At 40.1% G+C, this 20,000-nt stretch overlaps 1 protein-coding gene across 1 annotated transcript in view; it reads right to left on the bottom strand.

The window, feature by feature from the left end:
- Positions 1-149: 149 nt before the first annotated feature.
- The window catches only part of LOC109861109, a 24,854-nt gene continuing 5,003 nt past the window's right edge, over positions 150-20,000 (bottom strand). Inside the window, 5 exon segments of the mRNA XM_020440626.1 lie at positions 150-325; positions 557-717; positions 719-852; positions 2,895-3,087; positions 3,089-3,144. Of these exon segments, the coding sequence (XP_020296215.1) occupies positions 150-325; positions 557-717; positions 719-852; positions 2,895-3,087; positions 3,089-3,144 (720 nt within the window).

Here is a 20,000-nt window from a genome sequence, read left to right as displayed (position 1 = left end):
GCGTGCATTTTCTCGTTCACCCGTCGCTTTCCTCATCGGTAACAGACCGTGAGTTTACGAGTAAAGTATAATTCAACCACAGTCATTCTCGAATTGTGTGTGGTTACCACATAATTGGACAAGTTCGAAACTCATGCAGACGAGGTCCTTCACGTCCTCGAAGTATCTTTCTTCCAGTTAACCGGGGCAGGTAATTTCCGATTTGTGCCATCCAAGTTCAGTTTACTCTTGGAACATTTTCGACATGTTAGTCGCCAGAAAGCGAGTCTGAAGTCTGCCGAATAGAAGGCGTAGATGAACGGGTTGATGGCCGAATTGATCCATCCTGAACACAACACACAATCACTTCTGGTTATTTCGTTCCGCTTAAGTAAAAAAACAAAACAAAAAACAGCAAGAAATTTGCGAACAAATCTTTCCGTAAATAAAAACTTGTCGCCGCGCAATTACACAACTCTGAAGAAACTGCAAACAAAGTGTGAGCATCGAGGTCTAAGAGAGATCGCACAAATAATTTCCAAAGTTTAAATTAACTTTGAACTTGTATAGAAAATACCTAGCCACGTTAAAGCTGGCATGAGAATGTCCGGCGGCTCCATGGGCACAAAGGGTGTCGCCAGGTACAGAGTGAAAAATGGTAGCCAGCACGCAACAAAACCACCGACAACCACTGCCAAAGTGCCCGCAGTTTTTGTTTCCCTCGCGACCCTGTTGATAGCTCTGATGATTACCCCGAATTGTGCTCAACTTTTTGCACATGTTCGTCGGTTCGACTTCCTCGGTTGGTTTACACGTCTCGCCGCTTTCCGCGCAATTCGAACGCTGCGCTTTAATGCTCCTCCCGCGATCAATCTGCAACAATTTCGCTCTTTGCATGTATGTCAAAACTCGGCAAGATTTTCGAAGTCTTTCGTCTCCTTTTTTTTGCGAAATTTTTTTTTCTGATTTTCAAATATAAAGTTTTTTTCTTCGCAAGTTAAATACGAGCAAAAAACAAGCTCGAACGTTTGAGAGAATTTATGTCAAATCTCGGACTGTTCTTTTGCGATCTTGTCAAGTATTGTCAAACGATAAGAGAATTATCATTGCACGTGATGTGTCACATATTTTATGTTTGTCTGCTTTTGATCTTGTAACTTTAACCTTTACATATTCTCGCTAACAAATACAAACTTGAAAGATTAGACATCAAACATGTGACGTAATCGAACATTTCTTACTAGAAAGTAAAAAACGACATGCGACGAAGCCTCTTTATCGCTCATTGAGATAATTATTCTTTTACATTTTTCTTTTTTTTGTTATTTAATAGTTTCCTACTGTGAAAAAAGATTATCGAAAAAAGGTTTGCTTTTATCGACGTGAGTGTTCCCCTTAAATCTTTAGAAAACCTTTCCGCAACCGGTAATAAATCGTTCACTGTTTATACTGTTGTTCTCCTCGCGTTCGTTTGTACCTTAAAGAATTATTTTCTAAACACCACTTGTTTTACTTTTCCAACATAAATCAGAGTCGCAGTGTTGCGGATCGGTTCAATACAGCGCACACGTGTGTGCGCGCAAATCGCGTTTTGTATCGCAGTTGTGTTCTCAACGATGCTGCTGTTGTAATTGAAAATTCTTCAAATATGACAAATTGAAATTAAACATCGTTCAAATTGGGAGGCAATCAAGAACTTTCACAAAATTCATGATGAATTGTTTAAATGTAATTACAAATAGAGAAGTAAAAAGTTTTAGTGCAAAATCCGACAAAAAGACGACCGTGATATCTACTGTGTGCTAATGATTGATAACGGTATCTCGGTTGTATAAAGTCGGATATAATGTGGATTACAGGAAAATCCACGTCTTTCGCCTTGGTATTAAAATTGCTCTCTGTCGACGTTTGTCTCCTGGGGAAAGCGCGGTCTCGGTTTCTCGGAAATCTTCTTCGCGACGACATTACTGGAACAATTTCATTATCTTTATCGATATTGTCGTCAGGAATGATGATATCTTGATTGATGTCGCTCGTGTAAAACGACGTTACATACGAATCACAGGACGCGCTTTGCATCACAAGCGGACTATTAAACCGTTGATTTTTGCGCTGTCTTCCTCGCGATTAGAAATGGAGATTGTTTTCAATTCAGCTCAAACGTATATATACGGTATCGTATTCACATTTAATTGCCGCTACGTTTGTCGTTGCATGCATTCTTCCCTGATTACCCGTCGTGCCAAAAATTTTTGTGCTCTATCTTTTGTGCGCGCGTTCTGTGTAGTTTTAAAAGTTAATTACAGGTACGGAAGGCGACATCGTGCCCCGTCTGCGAAATGAACGTCATGGGAAAGCTATTTTGCTCGACAAGAAAGCATTTCGGGTAATTAAAAGAGCTTGATACTTAGAGAAATAGAGGAAGCTTCTTGGAATACGTGAAGTACACAATTACATGCATCCATATCATTTTTTGGCGCAGTCTAAACCTCTAACCATTTTTTTGAAAACTCGCTTTTTACATTTTAAATATTCTAATGATATGGTTGTGTTACATTTGTTATATGCCACGTGTATCAGTAAAACGTAACTTGCGAATTGATTGAGTAGAATTTCATCAATAAATCACTGATATCTTGATGTCAGAATTAGCTCGTAGTATTTCTTGCGAACGCGATACGCGAAAACACGAGATTAATGTGACGCAAGTATGCAAAACACTTTTCCTAATCTGATGAAATTCTCTTACTTGATCTGATAAAACACAGTCGTGATAATAGTTTCTATTGAATTACAAGAACAATCAGTGCAAAATACGCAAAAAAATATTGCGTAACGAGAAATGAACTATCGCTCTTGTGCGCGCGCTGATAACGCGCAATCCCTACGGAGAACTGTATCAAACAAATTCTCACCGTGAATTTACGACGTGGCCGAACGTTTTCCGCCTTGTTCGTTTCCAGACTTCTGTGCCGGCCCGCTATTACGCACGAAATTCTGCCGTACACATACAACATCACCAGCATAGGTAGAAAAAAGCTGCCCATCGCCGAGAATATCACGTACGAGGAGTCCATGTTGTAGGAGCATTTTTTGATATCGCGGTTCGGTGCGCGGAAAACAACCCAGCAAAGGCGGGCTCGTTATTGCGCCCGCTGTATATAACTAATACAACGTATGACAAATGTTTTAACGCTTTAACCAATCGAGCACCTACTTTTTTTAATCACGGTTACTTTTCTACGCTCGAGCGCGTCCAGGGACTACGTCCCGTCATACACTACCTTTGCGACCGCGTAACTCCAATATCGTTCGAGCATCTAATTCGAAACTTTATATCTAAATACTACAACATATGACAAGTGTTCTAAAGCAGTTACGGAACGAGCACCTAATTGTTTTACCTACGCGTCCAGCGACTAAGTCCTGTCATACGCTAACTTTGCGACCGCGTAACTCCGGTATCGTTCGAGCACCGAATTCGAAACTCTATATCTAAATACTACAACGTATGACAATTGTTTTAACGCTTAAACCAATCGAGCACCTAATTTTTTTAACCACGTTTACTATTGTACGCCTGAGCGCGTCCAGCGACTAAGTCCCGTCATACGCTAACTGTGCGACCGCGTAACTCCAGTATCGTTCCAGCATCTAATTCGAAACTCTATATCTAAATACTACCCCGTATGACAAGTGTTTCAACGCTTAAACCAATTGAGCACCTAATTTTTTTAACCACGTTTACTATTGTACGCCTGAGCGCGTCCAGCGACAAAGTCCCGTCATACGCTAACTGTGCGACCGCGTAACTCCGGTATCGTTCCAACACCTACTTCGAAACTCTATATCTAAATACTACAACGTATGACAAGTGTTTCAAAGCAGTTACGGAACGAGCACCTAATTATTTTATCCACGTTTACTTTTGTGCGCACGAACGCGTCCAGCGACTAAGTCCTGTCATACGTTACCTTTGCGACCGCGTAACTCCGGCAACGTTTGAGCACTAACCCTGAATGAATGCGTGTATGAGAAGTGCGAGAAAATGTCGTGTGAATGCCGCATGAATTGTTTCCTAGTATGTGTGTTCGAGTGTGTACCTGTCCTGACGTAAATGTATTCGCTAAGGAGCGAAACCATGTGTGTGCATTACGTGTATGTGTATTGACTGTGTGACTAATGTATGATCTCCTAATTACGGTGTTTTAAGCGTATGTGATATGAACTCCGGTTGTGTCTTGAGTGTGCAAGTGTGCGTGCGACATGTGTAAGTGAATGTGGTGTGATTGTAGTATGAATGGTCCCTTAACATGCATGTGTATGTGTGTATCTGCCCTATTGTTAATGTTATCCTTAAAGACTGTAAACGTGTATACGTGTTATATGGATGTGACCCGTTGCGATGAGGTGTGAACTGTTTCTTACTAACAAATTTGCGTATGTGTGCTTCTTAAGGTGTGGTATCGTCTGTGTAAACGTACTTGTGTAAACAGTGTGTCGTATAAATGGCTTCCTAAGTACGTATGAATGTGAATAACTGTGTATGCGTAGTTAACAAGTGTGAGTGTAGCGTGTCTCCCTTGGGCAAATATTCTTCTCTTTATCTTTTCTGGTCCTCTAAAACAAAACTTAAGAAATAAAATCTTTTCTCCGGGACTCTTAACAAACCCCATGTTAAAATAAACATACCAGTTTATTCGGTAACAAAAAGAATCTTAACCATACAAGTCGCGCAATTTTTAACTAAACTTTGAATATAAAATCAATAAAAGATAACATTCTCTTATATCTGGGCTTACCTATACGTTAACCAAACAAAATGTCCTTTAACTAAACTTAATGTTGTTATCGAAACTTGTGACTTTAAACAACCACGTTGCGTAACAAAAACTTTCTTAAAACTAAAAACTTTTAACACGTAAACTTATAGTTAAGCCTAATAATATGATTAATAAACAATATTTCACGCAAAGTCTCTTTTAAGTGTCCGCTTTCTCTTGCGGGTCCCTTTGAACCTCCGGAGTCGCCTCCTCCTTCTGCATGTTGTCGGTTAGAGCAGCCACTAGTTGCTCCGTGGCCCCAATCGTTGACTGTTGCTTCCTTTATCTCCACCTGTGGGCAGAGGTGCCAGTTTGCGGACGCTAGCAACATGCAACAGCAAGTGGAGGGGACACGAACACAAGCGAGCAGCCACTCGCCGAGGCGCTGAGCGCACACGTACACGGCTGTTCGCCTGTGTGCGTTTCATCTGTATCTCCTCTACTTGCTGAGCATGCTGCTAGCATCCGCAAACTGGCATCTCTGCCTGTGGGTCCGGTGACATAAGGACCATCCTTAATTGCAAACCACCTAGCACTATCGTAATTGTAAAATTAATAAGTTAATAATAACTAAAAGAAATAAAGCAAAACCGTTTGCATCACAAAAATCAGCGTCTCAACCTGCAAAATACCAGTCAGGTGAAAAAATAAAAAAATTGTTATTTAAAAATTTGTTGTTTAAATAATCAAAATTATTAACTTTTAAGTCTAAAGTATTTTGTAGTTAAGTGTTAGAAGCACGAATCAAAAAACCATTTTTTCCTAACTCTCACGCTTCTCGAGATATTCTAATTGTTTATTTTTACTAATTATCATTAGTTAAATGGCACAAAATTGAAAAACCTGTAAAACTGGTTTTCCGCTATCTTCTTCTTCTTTGCTTAAATGGCGCACGCCCCTTGGTGAGAGAAGCAAATGCCAGTCTGTAGTCTTTTATATTCTCATACCAAATAGAGAAGAAGGGGATGTAGAGTTGTTTACTACAACCACGCGATACACGGCCGTCTTTTCACAGTGAGCGTGCCCATCTGTGTCGGACTTGTGTTCGAGGTGTTATGATCGCCTTGTGGTAGGAGAAATTACTTCGGGATTACAGTCCCAATTACTTTGGGATTACATACACCCAAATTAATTATTAGAGGCCCGATTTATTTCGTCGATCAACCGATAAACTCGGTTGAAAGGGACCGGCCCGGAAAAAATCCTTCGGCGGTAAGCGGATTCGAACTCGGGACCTCCAGGTTCGCAACCCCTGCACTCAAGCCGCGAGACCATTGGGCCGGTCAAAGTTTGGTTTTCCGCTATCTCTGCTAATTCACGAAATATCACTGATTTTAGAATAACCACTACGTCGCGTTAATTACGTCATACCTGAGTGAGTAACAAGTATAGTAACGTTTTTTTCATTGCTAAAACCCGGAATTTTCTGAAACATCTCAAACCGGAAAGCACAGGGGCAGTATATCTGTATATATGTCCACGAAACTATAAGGCGGGACCCTTTGCACGCAAATCTTATGTATTCAGTATATCTATATTTATATAAGTGTCATTTCAGTTTCACGCTTAGGCGTATTACTAAAGCGTCTGTAGCATGGTAAAAGCGTACGTAGCGTCTATAATATAAAGTTCTTTAATATGTAAAGTGCACGAGCACTCAGGGAATTGTCTCACGACATCCAGGCGCCGTTAAAGGTAAAAATAACTTTTCTGAAGTAACCGATGTTACGTCCAAGTATGTAAAGTCACGGTACTTAGAAACCGTTTACGCCTACCGAACAAATGTCCCCCTTTTTGGTCAACTCAAGGGCTTTACCGTGGCGGAGAGTAAGGATCAATCGGGAATAGAAAAAAAGGTACACTGTTATTTATGTGTGTGTGTGTGTGTGTTATTGTAGTGTTGACGTTAATGTGTTACCGACAGTGATGTTGTTATCGTCAGTGGCATATTACCGATAATGGTGTATTACCGGCTGTAGTGTATTACCGACTGTAGTGTGTTATTGACTGTAGTGTATTACCGACTGTAATGTATTACCGACTGTAGTGTGTTACCGACTGTAGTGTATTACCGACTGTGGGGAATTGCCGACACAAGATAACGGAGTGAAAGACAAATAACAGATTGGCTAAATTAACTTGTCAATTTATTTTGTATTAACTTTCTCTCCTTTTATCGGATACAAAGTTTTGCGTCTTTTTCCCATGTACACTGCAAACCGAAGATCTGATGCTGGGATTATAGGGGAATATATTACCTTTGGTTTATCGATTTTAATTAATTTTCACTTGGGCCTAATAATGACGCGAGGACGTCCGTTGTCCGTTATACTCGTTATAACACACGGAATGGCTCTTACGGAACGGCCTCCTGTGTTTGTTGAACGGGCGTTCTGTCTGTTCAACACCGACGGGTCAAACTGCAGGCTGCTGCGACCATAGGTTTGAAACAGATTACGCAAATAGTAATTTCTGCTTTTTTGACGCGTGCGGCGTCTTCTTTGGTGGGCGGAAATCGAGGGGTGGGTTACGTCTTGGAGACAAAAATAAGCGTGCAATTGTGATGCATCTCTCTAAATTTTGTATTCTGGACGGGACACGACAGGCGTGCAATCGAGATGCACCTCTCTTGTCTCAGAGCAGAAAAGATCGAACAAGCGTGCAATCACGATGCACTTTTCTTGTTTAAAATAAGGAATAGTATCAGGTGCGCAACTAAGTTCTCACTGTTTTTTTTTAAATGCAACTTTATTGTAAAAAAATGGTTACAAATGAATCCTTTAACGTATTGCCCATCTGTAGTTATAACTTTTTCCCATTTTTCTGGCAGAGCTCGAATACCGTTACGGTAAAAGTGTTCGTCTTTTGAAACTATTCACGAATCAAGCCATTTTTTGATGTCTTTATATGAGCGGAACTGCTGATCAGCCAGACCATGTGCCATCGAACGAAACAAGTAATAATCGGACGGCGCAATATCTGGGGAATATGGCGGGTGGGGTAGGATTTTCTATTTGAGCGTTTCCACGTAAGTTTTAATAGGTTTGGCAACATGAGGCCGAGCGTTGTCATGCAGTAGAATCACTTTTTCGTGCCTCTGCTCGTATTGTGGCCGTTTTTCGCGCAGTGCTTGGCTCAGTCGCATCAATTGAATTCGATACCGTTCCTCAGTGATGGTTTCGTTTGGTTTCAACTGTTCATAATAAATAACACCTACCTGGTCCCACCAAATACACAGCATAACCTTCGCAACGTGAATAGTCGGCCGAGCCGACGACGTAGAAGCATGACCGGACAGTCTCCATGACTTTCTTTTCTTTGGGTTGCTGTAATGAATCCATTTTTTATCACCCGTCACGATGCGATGAAGAAAACCCTTCTTTTTTTGCCGCTGGAGCAGTTGTTCACAGGCGAAAAAACAACGCTTAACGTCTTTTGACTTCAAATTATAAGAAACCCAAGTTCCTTGCCTTTGAATCATTCTCAACGCATGCAATCGCTTGGAAATGGCTTGGCGGGTAACTCCTAATGCTGAAGCAAGTTGTTCTTGCGTTTGACATGGATCCTTATTGAGCAATGCCTCCAATTCAGCGTTTTTGAATGTTTTTGGCCTTCCTTCACGCGGACGGTTGTCAACATCGAAATCACCGTCTTTGAAGCGACGGAACCAATCACGGCACGTTGTTTCATTTAGAGCAGCATCTCTGTAAACTTTTTGGAGCTCTCGATGCGTTTCAGCCGCCGTTTTCTTCGAATAAAATAAGAAAATGAACACTTCCCGCAAATGACGATTATTTGGTACAAAATCAGACATTTTCACACAACCAAAAATATATGACGCCAAAAGCACTAACGTGTCAAAGCGGTTTGTTTACCATATGTCTAAGCTTGACTCGTGACGTTTTGGATATGTCAAAATCGACCAGCACTTACTGCTGGAGCCATCTATTGACAAACAGCGGGAACTTAGTTGCGCACCTAATAGCTTGCAGCCAGGAATTACAACAATGAAAGAAACAAAGTTTTATATGTACATGTATATTAAAATTACACGGCCATTCTCGAACTAAGGGAGGTTAAAATATAATCAAATTCTTGTTACGTCATGGACTTCACGGTCCCCTTTTTTTGCAACGTGAGAACGGTATTCCGGACCTAAACATCGTAACTGACTCTAATCTTAGATGTAAATTTTCTGGATGGAGATCGAGCAGTCGGCCAGTGGCGATAAATGAATTATAATCAGTTTAGACGCGGAGTATTGCCACGACGAGCCGACGGATTTGATTACTGACTCACAGTGAGACAAAGAGTGACAAAATATTTTCGCACAGCAGCCGAGGTGAGGAACTCGAATCGGGCGGGTGAAAATCAACGATTTTCTTATCTCCAAAAAAGAAGTTGAAATCGAAACCAAGTTAGTGGTCAGTCGTGCACATTTAAACATGATAGCGCGAAGCCGATAGCGAGTTTTAAACAAGAGATAGTTAGGCCAATTAGGCCGACACCGGTGATTGACGCTCTTGCTTGTGCGGATCTGCGAATCAAGATCTGATTTTTAATTTAAATAATAAGAAATGATTTAGAATCTAAGCTTGATTGGGAAAACCTAAGTGTCTGAGGGTCGAAAAACCAAGTAGAAAAACTGGAACTCAGAGCCGAAGGTAGGGCAATCTTCTTTTCATTCAGTTAACAGACTGCTATATAGTACGTCGCAAATTCTTATTAACCGTGCGCTAGTTGGTGCAATAGTGACAGGTTGTGCCAGTATTGTGACAGCGGGCAACCGGGTCAAGAACCGAACCAGCTTGCTTACTCCACAGTCTTAGACGAGGCAAAAATTTGACTGTTTACCAAAAAATTGCAGCAAATAGTAAGTCAAAATAATAGTAACGATAAATAGTGCGATAAAACAACCGGTGGTTCTATATTGAACTTTAAACTTTAATCCTCTGTCTCAAGTGAGGCGACTATCAATATTTAATTCTGTTGAACCGGCATTTTTCATTTCCGATTCTGTCGGACTAGCGACTCACGACCTTGCGTTGTCACCGCAAATTCCAGGGACGCGGGACATTGTACAAAACGAGTCACCGATGATTCCGGGAACACGGGACACCAACGGGAACCAACCGACGAAACAATTGGAGCGAACGTCAGACAAAGGAGCTAGAAGAGGACTGGCAAAAGGATCAAACCGTCAGCGAAAGGGAATATGTACTAAAAGGTTTTATTTTGTTATTATTGCTAGTAGTTTAACGGCTAGAACGTAGACAATGCGTCAATGTAGTATCTTATTTTGTTTTATTGTTTTTTTTCTTATGATTTTGTTGAGATGATTATGTTGTCTTGTTTTGCCGTATATAGTTAGTGTAGTTAGAGTAAGTCCACGGAAATAGAATGTATTGTAAGGATTCTGTAAAAAAGAAAAAACGTGAAAAATTTATTTTTTGGTTTTCATGCGTTTTCGACGTGTATTTGGATATAGCCTCAATTGGCGCAAAAAAATTTAAGGTTGTTTTGAGTTAATTTTTATTCGTTAGTTTTGTAAGAGGACCTTCAGTAGGGAAGATCGTAACAATGCCTCTAGGTGCGTAGATATACCTACACACATACACAACATTCGCAGAACACGAAACAGCCGGAAAAACGTCACAAAAAGTTTAACCAATTAGAGCTAGGAAAATTTATAAAATTGTCAAACTTTGTTCAAAATTAGTTGGGAACATGTGCAAACCACGTAGGACCGTTGAAAGTACAAATTGGAACCGTTTGAAAGATTTAAGGATTTTTTCCTAGAATCGTCAAAATTGTGAATCTGGACATAGTGTTTAAGGATATGTGTTTTTAATGTGAGGTTGTTTTTATTGTGTATGGTTATGTGCAAAGGGGTGACATGCTCAGGTTAGAGTTGAGTATCGATTTTTTTATCTCGATCGAGAGTGAGACTTGCGAGATGTAAGAGTAGAGGTTGGTAATTATGGTAAGAGAAAGGAAAAGAGGCGTATGCGCAGTTGATCTCAGAGGAGGCGCACACACATTGCGTTGTATTCGTGCGGTCCGCTTATGATTCCGTTCAGTTTAGGTATTTGTACTCTATTTTCTTAATATATACTTATTGAATAGTATACATATTGAGTGTTATTTTTGTTAACCCGTTACCTGATCCAACATTTAAAACGTTCTGTAACTCGTTTAAGGTAAAATACACCGTATAAGGTTTTTCCCTTAGGACACTGAAAAATTAAAAAGTTACCGTAATTACATCACACCCACCCACACACACACACACACACACACACACACACATACAACACTCTTACAAGACACGTCTGGAATATAGGGATATACTTGCCTATAGACTTGAAGTAAAAAGACCGTACCTGCTAAAGAAATGTGATTCGCGCGGTGCGAACGCAGCTTTAAGATCCGACGCAAACAAAAAAGGAACGGAAAGGAACGAGAGTAATTGATTTCGAGCCTTCGCAAAAGATGGATGATTGTAACCAAAATTGTGAAATAACAAAGGTATCGTGCAACTCGTTCGTGAAATACGCAACGGCGTATTTAATAACTGCAATCTAGTTATTAAGATTTTATATTGTGACATTATATTGATAAGCAAATACATATATGTTTTTTAAACAATATTTAAAAGTGACAGTAGACATTTAATACTTATCTTTACCGGAATCCTTTTTGAAAATAATCAAAGAGAAAAGAAAACCATCCGCGAGGGACAAGAAATCTTGGTACTAGGAGGTGAGAATAAAGTACCTGGCGACCGTGAACTAAACAAAAGTGAGTATAGACAATGAAACATAGACTAACCCCGGTCACAGCGTGTCGTTCCGAGTCGCTGCTGACTTCCGATTCTGTCGGACTAGCGACTCACGACCTTGTGTGTCGTTTTGAGCCGCTGCCGACATTCTTTTCCGGCCGTCCGCCGTGGTGCTAAACAGCGTAAGCTGAACCATATTCCGGATATTAGTCGTAAAAGTATTCGGCGCTAGCTAATAAAATTAAATTACGTTGTAAGTGGAACCTCGGAAGTATCTAAAATCTCGAAACGCAATCATAACAAGGCGCAACCGCCGCAACCGGGCTCTTCAGCGCAGAGACGCTGCCAGCCAAGACTATCTACAAATTAACGAAACAAACAATAAGCCGAAAAAATCAATAAACAGCGATTACCAAACTTTACAACAGACACATTCGACTCTACACCGGACTCAGTCGCCTCACCTTTCTCCTTTCCCGCCTTCCGCGCCTTCTCGACCTCCTCCGTCTCTATCACCTTTTTTAGAATCTCCATCGTATTCCCCTGTAGCTCCTGGAGAAATTCCTGATCCTCCCTCTACCCCTCCTCCTCATCATTCTCTCTCTTCTCCCCCTAAATCACCCGAATCCGACATTCAATTTGAAAATAAAGAAGATTCTTTTCCTTGCTAATTGTCACACTTTATATTGCTTGCTAACTCTTTTCCCGTCGCTGATCCTCCTCCTTCCAAGAATAAATTAATTCTTGACCTCCGAAAGAAATTTCTTAACTTTCTCCGTCATACCGTTAGTACCCTCCTTTCCGATCACAATATTCTAGTTAAATTTCTTAGTTTCCCCGAAGTCTGCGAAGTTCCCATAAAATATTTATATCTATTCTATCCTCGTCCTTCAGCAGTAATTAAAGAAATAATAGAAGTAACTTTGGACGATTGAGTCACACATATGTATACATAGATACACACAATCACACACTTATTCATGCGTACAGACATTTAACACCCGTAGAAACCACAGAATCGTGACCATATGTAAACTATAATACACGGATAAATTGAATAAAAAATGTTAATAGAGAGTGGCATCTAAAATAAAAATTGGCTTAACTTACTTAATCCTAGGACCTCACGTAACCGTTTTCATTCCTGTCATCCTCCAATTGATCGCCAGGTTCTGTCTTGAGTAATTTAGATTTGCATCTAAGACTCGAAAGGGAACCGACGAACAAGAAGCCGTTGAACGAGCAATAACGAGAAACACTCGTTGGCTTGTTTACGACACCGAAATCTCGCTAGACCCGCGCACTTGATGCTCATATCTTTCTGGGAGTAGACACGCAAATGTTATGTGTCAGTTACGTTACTCCTTAAGGGCTCGACCGTTACTGTAGGCCCAGGACGTAACAGTCTCTTACTATGCTAATTCGTAAACCTCGAGTCTTGGCTATAAGAATATTTTAAGTTTGGGTCCTCGATTGCACGGAAATATTCTAAGCTCCGACCGTACTAAAATATTCTAAGTCCAAATATGCTGTAATATTTTGAGTTACGGTCTGAGCAGAGTGAACTTTACTGATTGAGATTCTGAATCTGAATGCGCTTCTGCCGGTTGCTCCGGCCGTTTTTATACTCTACAAGAAGTCCTGACGCTGCACTGTCCCACGGGTCCATCGTTCAACGGTCCTGGCGGTCAACGGATTCGCGCTCGCTCGGTTCCCGCGGTCGCGAGGCGTGTTTTATCTCTCCGCGTGCCTTATCAATAGTGCGACCATTCGCTCGTTTAGACCAGCGCCCTTGGCTGTTATATGCATGTTTTGTCGTGAGTAAAAGAATTTTTAAAGAATATTAAAATAATATTAAAAGAATACTGAAAGATTATTAGAGCCGTTTATCTAATAACTACTGTTACATAGAATCTAACGTTCTGCTTCGCATATGAGAGCGGAAGTACAACATTGCTAAGTACGCATGCGACGTAGTACCTTTTAAATACATTAAACAATTATTTTAATTCTTAATTAACAAATATATTGCCTGTAGTATTGGAATTTCCACTAAAAATCTTTGACTGTATGTTACCGACCCTGGTACACTGCCGACTATGGTATATTACCGACCACGGTATATTACCGATCAAGGTACATTACCGACCATGGTACATTATTGACCATGGTATTTTGCTTTCGCTGATACATTAGCGACAATGGTAATATTTAAGGCCGGTAATTTATCGACTATGATAATAATAATATTTAAGGCTGGTAACTTATCGACTAGCGTATAATAAAGAATAAAACAAAATAAAAATATATGAAAAAAAAGAAAGTGGAAAGAAGAATACTTAATATATCTACGTCTTACTATATCTACGGATGTAACTCCAAAAAAGCGACCCCTAAGCAAAAGCGACACGACACAGTGGCATCAGTTACCGCGTTATCTTATTCCGTAAGAAAAATATAAGTTTTGCGTTCCTCGCCGAGGCGAGACAAAAAAGGTTATCTTATCAGGTTACGACATTTCTGGAGCGTGAGCTCGCCCTAGCCGTGAGAACGCTCTGACTCCTACCGTAGTAATCGCCCGAGTACTTTCTCGGGATTCCCTACCATGTTTTTAACTTGATTGGGTGATGTCCACCTCCGGTTAAGTCTGCGTTAATCCTACTGGTTCACCTCGGATCATGTCTTCACCAACCCTACTCTAAGCGACCGGAGCAGCGCTCTTAGTCTTAGCACAGCGAGCAGTCTGTCCATATTTAGAAATCAAACCACTAAGTATCACGTCCCAAAATTTTTCTTGCTCTCTTTTCCTCCGCACCGACGTTAAACTACGAGAAAACATTTTACTTATAAGTCAATATAATCAAGTCTTATAATTACCAGTTTTGTATGTATTATTATACAGTAACCTTGCGCAAACCACATTTTTATACTTGCTTTTAACATGTAGAATAGCTCTGGATAACGTAGGAGTAGCATTAAGCCGTTTTATGCCACAACGAAATCTAATTGGTCGTTTTCCTAGTTACAAATACTCTGATTGGTTGAAACCAATTATCCGTTATTTCGAACCATAAAACACGAGACAGTCGTGTCGGTAAGTTTTACTTAAAATAACACTATAGGAACGCCAAAACGCTCAACATGTATTCGGCGGTTTGTAGCAAAGCGAGCAGCGCTCGAAGGGAGGTAAGAAGCCTCTGCTCTCCGCGATCAGCTGATCGACGCGATATAACGTTTAGCGAGCTGCCGCGCGCGCTAAAAACTAATAAAGATGGTTAATAATGTTGTTATTATAATTAATAATATTGTTCTTAATAATATTATTTAATGTTACTTGTACGAAAAACAGAGAAATGCGAGCAGCGCTATCATTTCCACACCACCTTGCGGTAGATAGCACGATGCGTTTTTTTACTGGTTTTTTTGAGAGGTCTACTCCACTTTCATTATTTAATTCAAGAACTGTTCAAAGTGCTGTCCATCTTCTTGTAGGCAAAGCTCGGCTCTTTGCACAATGTCGCGCATTGCACGTTGCGCCATTTCTGGCGTAATAGTATTGAAGGCCGCAACAATGGCTTCATGTACTTTGTTTTCTGTACCATTACTCCGATTTACTAAATTTTGAATATATCCTAACACAAACAAATCTGAGACATTTAAGTCTGGCGACCGTGCCAGGCAGGTGATTGGACCAGCACGACCTATCCACTTTTCCGGAAAACGCATTGTTACGTCCAGGTGCGCAGGGTTACGATACAAAGAGACCGGTTATGCCTACCGAACGTTTGTCCTCTTGTTTTGGTCAACCTACTGGGTTTTACCGGGGCGGAGGATAAAGATTTAAACTCGGGAATTTAAAGACGGACTGACAGAGTTTTATAGGTGCGTGTATGTACACGACCGATGATCCGTTATACCGACTTAATTACCGACCGTTACTTTATTACCGACTTCATTACCAATTGTTGTTTTATTACCGATTTAACTACCGACGTAATTACCGACTGTTACTCTCTTACCGACTTAATTACAGACTGTTGTTCTATTACCGACTTAACTACCGACTTAATTACCGACTGTTACTTTTATTACCGACTTAATTACAGACTGTTGTTCTATTACCGACTTAACTACCGACTTAATTACCGACTGTTACTTTTATTACCGACTTAGGTACCGACTGTTATTCTATTACAGACTTAATTACCGTATAGCGGTATATACGGGTGTTAATTATTCTCCAAATTTAAACAGATATATTATTTATTATGAGTTCCTTTTACTGGATACAATGCTTTATGTCTTTTCTCCATATACACCCTAAATCGCGGATCTGACGACAAAATTGTTGCCGGGTACACCACTTTTAGCTTACTAATTTGTATTACTCTCCATTTTGGTCTAATTGCGGAGATACGGTCCGGACAATTTTCTATGTTTGGTATTTGCGGAAGTCTGTTTACGCCGCGTCCTTTCGTGTTCGTGGAACGGGTGTTTGTTGCTTTTAAGATCAACGAATCAAATTAATCTCCGCGCGCGTACTTTTTTAGTAAATTCCTAGTAATTTCCTCAACTGATAGGTTCTGCCTCCTTGACGCGTGAGACGTTTTCTCCAGCGGGCTGGAGTAACTGGATGGTGTGTCTCCGGGGAACAGGTACATAGAATAAGCGTGCAATCAAGTTCCACCACTCTTACTTCTGTATCTTGAAAGGAAGTGACAAGCATGCACTCGTGAGCACCTTTCTTGTCTACAGAATAAAAGGAAATGACAAGCGTGCACTCGTGATGCACCTCTTTTGTCTTGGGAACTAGAAGGAAACGACAAGCGTGCGCTCGTGACGTACCTCTCTTGTCTTTAGGATAGGACTGACGCGTGAGAAACCAGAATCTAACTAATAACTAAATAATTTAATTGGAATAAGGAAATAAGGAGAAACGCGTACACATATATTTATGTATATATGTATGTATATATTTATAAAAGAAAACACCCGTCCTTACATTGAAGAATTTTATCAATAATACAAAATTCTTACCATAATAGTTTAACTCCAAATCCAAACTTCGAGAAATATTCTAAGTCCCGACTCGTAATACTAGGAATATTCTAAGTCTCGACTCGTAATAACAGAAATATTCTAAGTCCAAGTATGTTGAAATATTCTGAGTTACGCTCTGAGCAAAGTAAACTTTACTGACTGAGATTGTGAATTTGAATGCGCTTCTACTGATCTCTCCGACCGATTTTATACTCTACAAGAAATGCTGATGCTGCACTGTCCTACGAGTCTGTCGTTCAACGGTCCTGGCGGTCAATGGTCCCGCGATGGCTCGGTCCCCGCGGTCGCGAGGCGTGCCTTATCTCTGCGCGTGCCTTATCTTTACTGCGACTGTTCGCTCGTTCAGACCAGCGCTTTTACACGCACGTTTCGCCGTGAGAATATTAAAAAAATATTAAGAAAATATTAAAAAAACATGAAAACAATACTGACAGAATATTAAAAGAATATTGAAAGAATATTAGCGCCGTTTGATTAATAACTAACGTTTTCCTTTGCACATAAGAGCGGGAGTACGACATTATAATAATCCTGAGTACTAATAATAGAGCATACGATGTACTACATCAAACGATTATTACGATTCTTGACAAATAAATTAACTTTTACCAAATAAAAATGACGGTACATTACAAACAATGGTATATTTACCGACCATGGTATATTATCGACTATAGTATATTACCGACCATGGTATATTACCGACCATGGTACATTATTGACCACAGTATATCATACACCATGGTATTTTGCAGTCCCTGATACATTGCCGATACTGGTAATGGTAATATTTAAGGCTGGTAACTATGAGAATATTTAAGAACAAAACGGAATACAAAAATAAAATTTAAAAAAAAAAGCTAGTTATAAGAATACTTAATACATCTATGTCTACGGATGTGACATAATCACTAGAACAAGGTGTGCAAAGAACTAAATACGCTTTAGCGCCTTTAAGTCTTTGCGACGAGGATGGCTAAGAGTGTCGACAGAATACGCGCTAGCGCCTTCCGTTGACAGGAATTGAGAGATACGCTTTTAGACGCTTTTCTTGAAAGAAAAACGCAGTAGCGTTTTTTCTCGGATAGAATAAACACAGTTTATTAACTTACTTAAATTCACTTAAAGTCACTGAATATTAGTTAATATATTTAATTAACCAAAACGAAGAAATATTAAACTACAGAAGTAAACATAAAACTCGACTAAATCTGACATTACTAGACGTCACTCACAGGTGACAGCAACACTGAAGTATTAGGTGCGCAACTAAGTTCCCGCTGTTTGTCAATAGATGGCTCCAGCAGTAAGTGCTGGTCGATTTTGACATATCCAAAACGTCACGAGTCAAGCTTAGACATATGGTAAACAAACCGCTTTGACACGTTAGTGCTTTTGGCGTCATATATTTTTGGTTGTGTGAAAATGTCTGATTTTGTACCAAATAATCGTCATTTGCGGAAAGTGTTCATTTTCTTATTTTATTCGAAGAAAACGGCGGCTGAAACGCATCGAGAGCTCCAAAAAGTTTACAGAGATGCTGCTCTAAGTGAAACAACGTGCCGTGATTGGTTCCGTCGCTTCAAAGACGGTGATTTCGATGTTGACAACCGTCCGCGTGAAGGAAGGCCAAAAACATTCAAAAACGCTGAATTGGAGGCATTGCTCAATAAGGATCCATGTCAAACGCAAGAACAATTTGCTTCAGCATTAGGAGTTACCCGCCAAGCCATTTCCAAGCGATTGCATGCGTTGAGAATGATTCAAAGGCAAGGAACTTGGGTTTCTTATAATTTGAAGTCAAAAGACGTTAAGCGTTGTTTTTTCGCCTGTGAACAACTGCTCCAGCGGCAAAAAAAGAAGGGTTTTCTTCATCGCATCGTGACGGGTGATAAAAAATGGATTCATTACAGCAACCCAAAGAAAAGAAAGTCATGGAGACTGTCCGGTCATGCTTCTACGTCGTCGGCTCGGCCGACTATTCACGTTGCGAAGGTTATGCTGTGTATTTGGTGGGACCAGGTAGGTGTTATTTATTATGAACAGTTGAAACCAAACGAAACCATCACTGAGGAACGGTATCGAATTCAATTGATGCGACTGAGCCAAGCACTGCGCGAAAAACGGCCACAATACGAGCAGAGGCACGAAAAAGTGATTCTACTGCATGACAACGCTCGGCCTCATGTTGCCAAACCTATTAAAACTTACGTGGAAACGCTCAAATAGAAAGTCCTACCCCACCCGCCATATTCCCCAGATATTGCGCCGTCCGATTATTACTTGTTTCGTTCGATGGCACATGGTCTGGCTGATCAGCAGTTCCGCTCATATGAAGACATCAAAAAATGGCTTGATTCGTGAATAGTTTCAAAAGACGAACACTTTTACCGTAACGGTATTCGAGCTCTGCCAGAAAAATGGGAAAAAGTTGTAGCTACAGATGGGCAATACTTTGAATAATTCATTTGTAATATTGTAATTCATTTTTTCACAATAAAGTTGCATCGGTGATTCGCTCGTGAAATTGTCAAGAAATTGAGTTGAAAGGCCGATCCGAGCAGTAAAATACAAGTTGGTCGTGTATCACAAATAGTCTTTATTAAATTCAACAGACGTTTCGGTCAATGGTTTAGACCTTCATCAGTGTATAGAAATGTGATTTGAAAGAGATAACACGCGAGCAAACAGCATCCAAAACAGTCAGCACAGGACACTGTGTACTGTTGAATTTAATAAAGACTATTTGTGATACACGACCAACTTGTATTTTACTGCTCGGATCTGCCTTTCCACTCAATCTCTTAATAAAGTTGCATTTTCAAAAAAAAGCGAGAACTTAGTTGCGCACCTAATAATTAAAACACTAGAATAGTAATTACCAACCAAACATAGGTCTGTTTTACGAGCAATGTAAGTCCTTTATTAACAAAATATCAAGTAATCCGCAAAGATACAATGCAAATATGTAAAACCGCAGAAAATTAATAAATACATAAACGTTTCGACCCTACTTGAGTCATCTTCAGTATATTAATTAAAAAATTTCATCACACAAACTCATTGTAACTATGTTGTTGAATATAATCAAAAAAGTGGAATCTTACTTGATTAAAGTTTTGGTCATGAAATAGTCAAATTCTATTGACATATTATCGCCCAGCAAATCAACACACAAACAAAACAGCATACTCACATGATAAAAGTCAAAATCGAACGCTGAACAAACTAGGGATGTGCCGGATATCCGGCAAGTATCCGGTATCCGGCCTATCCGGTTACTTTTTGACAATCTAGCCGGATAGCCGGATAATGATTAACTATCCGGCTATCCGGTCTATTTAGTCCTTTTCTCT

This window comes from Pseudomyrmex gracilis, unplaced genomic scaffold (genome assembly GCF_002006095.1).
Source record: "Pseudomyrmex gracilis isolate BER0280 unplaced genomic scaffold, ASM200609v1 scaffold_581, whole genome shotgun sequence".
Lineage (NCBI taxonomy): Eukaryota > Metazoa > Arthropoda > Insecta > Hymenoptera > Formicidae > Pseudomyrmex > Pseudomyrmex gracilis.
This window is presented reverse-complemented; position numbering and strand designations above follow the sequence as displayed.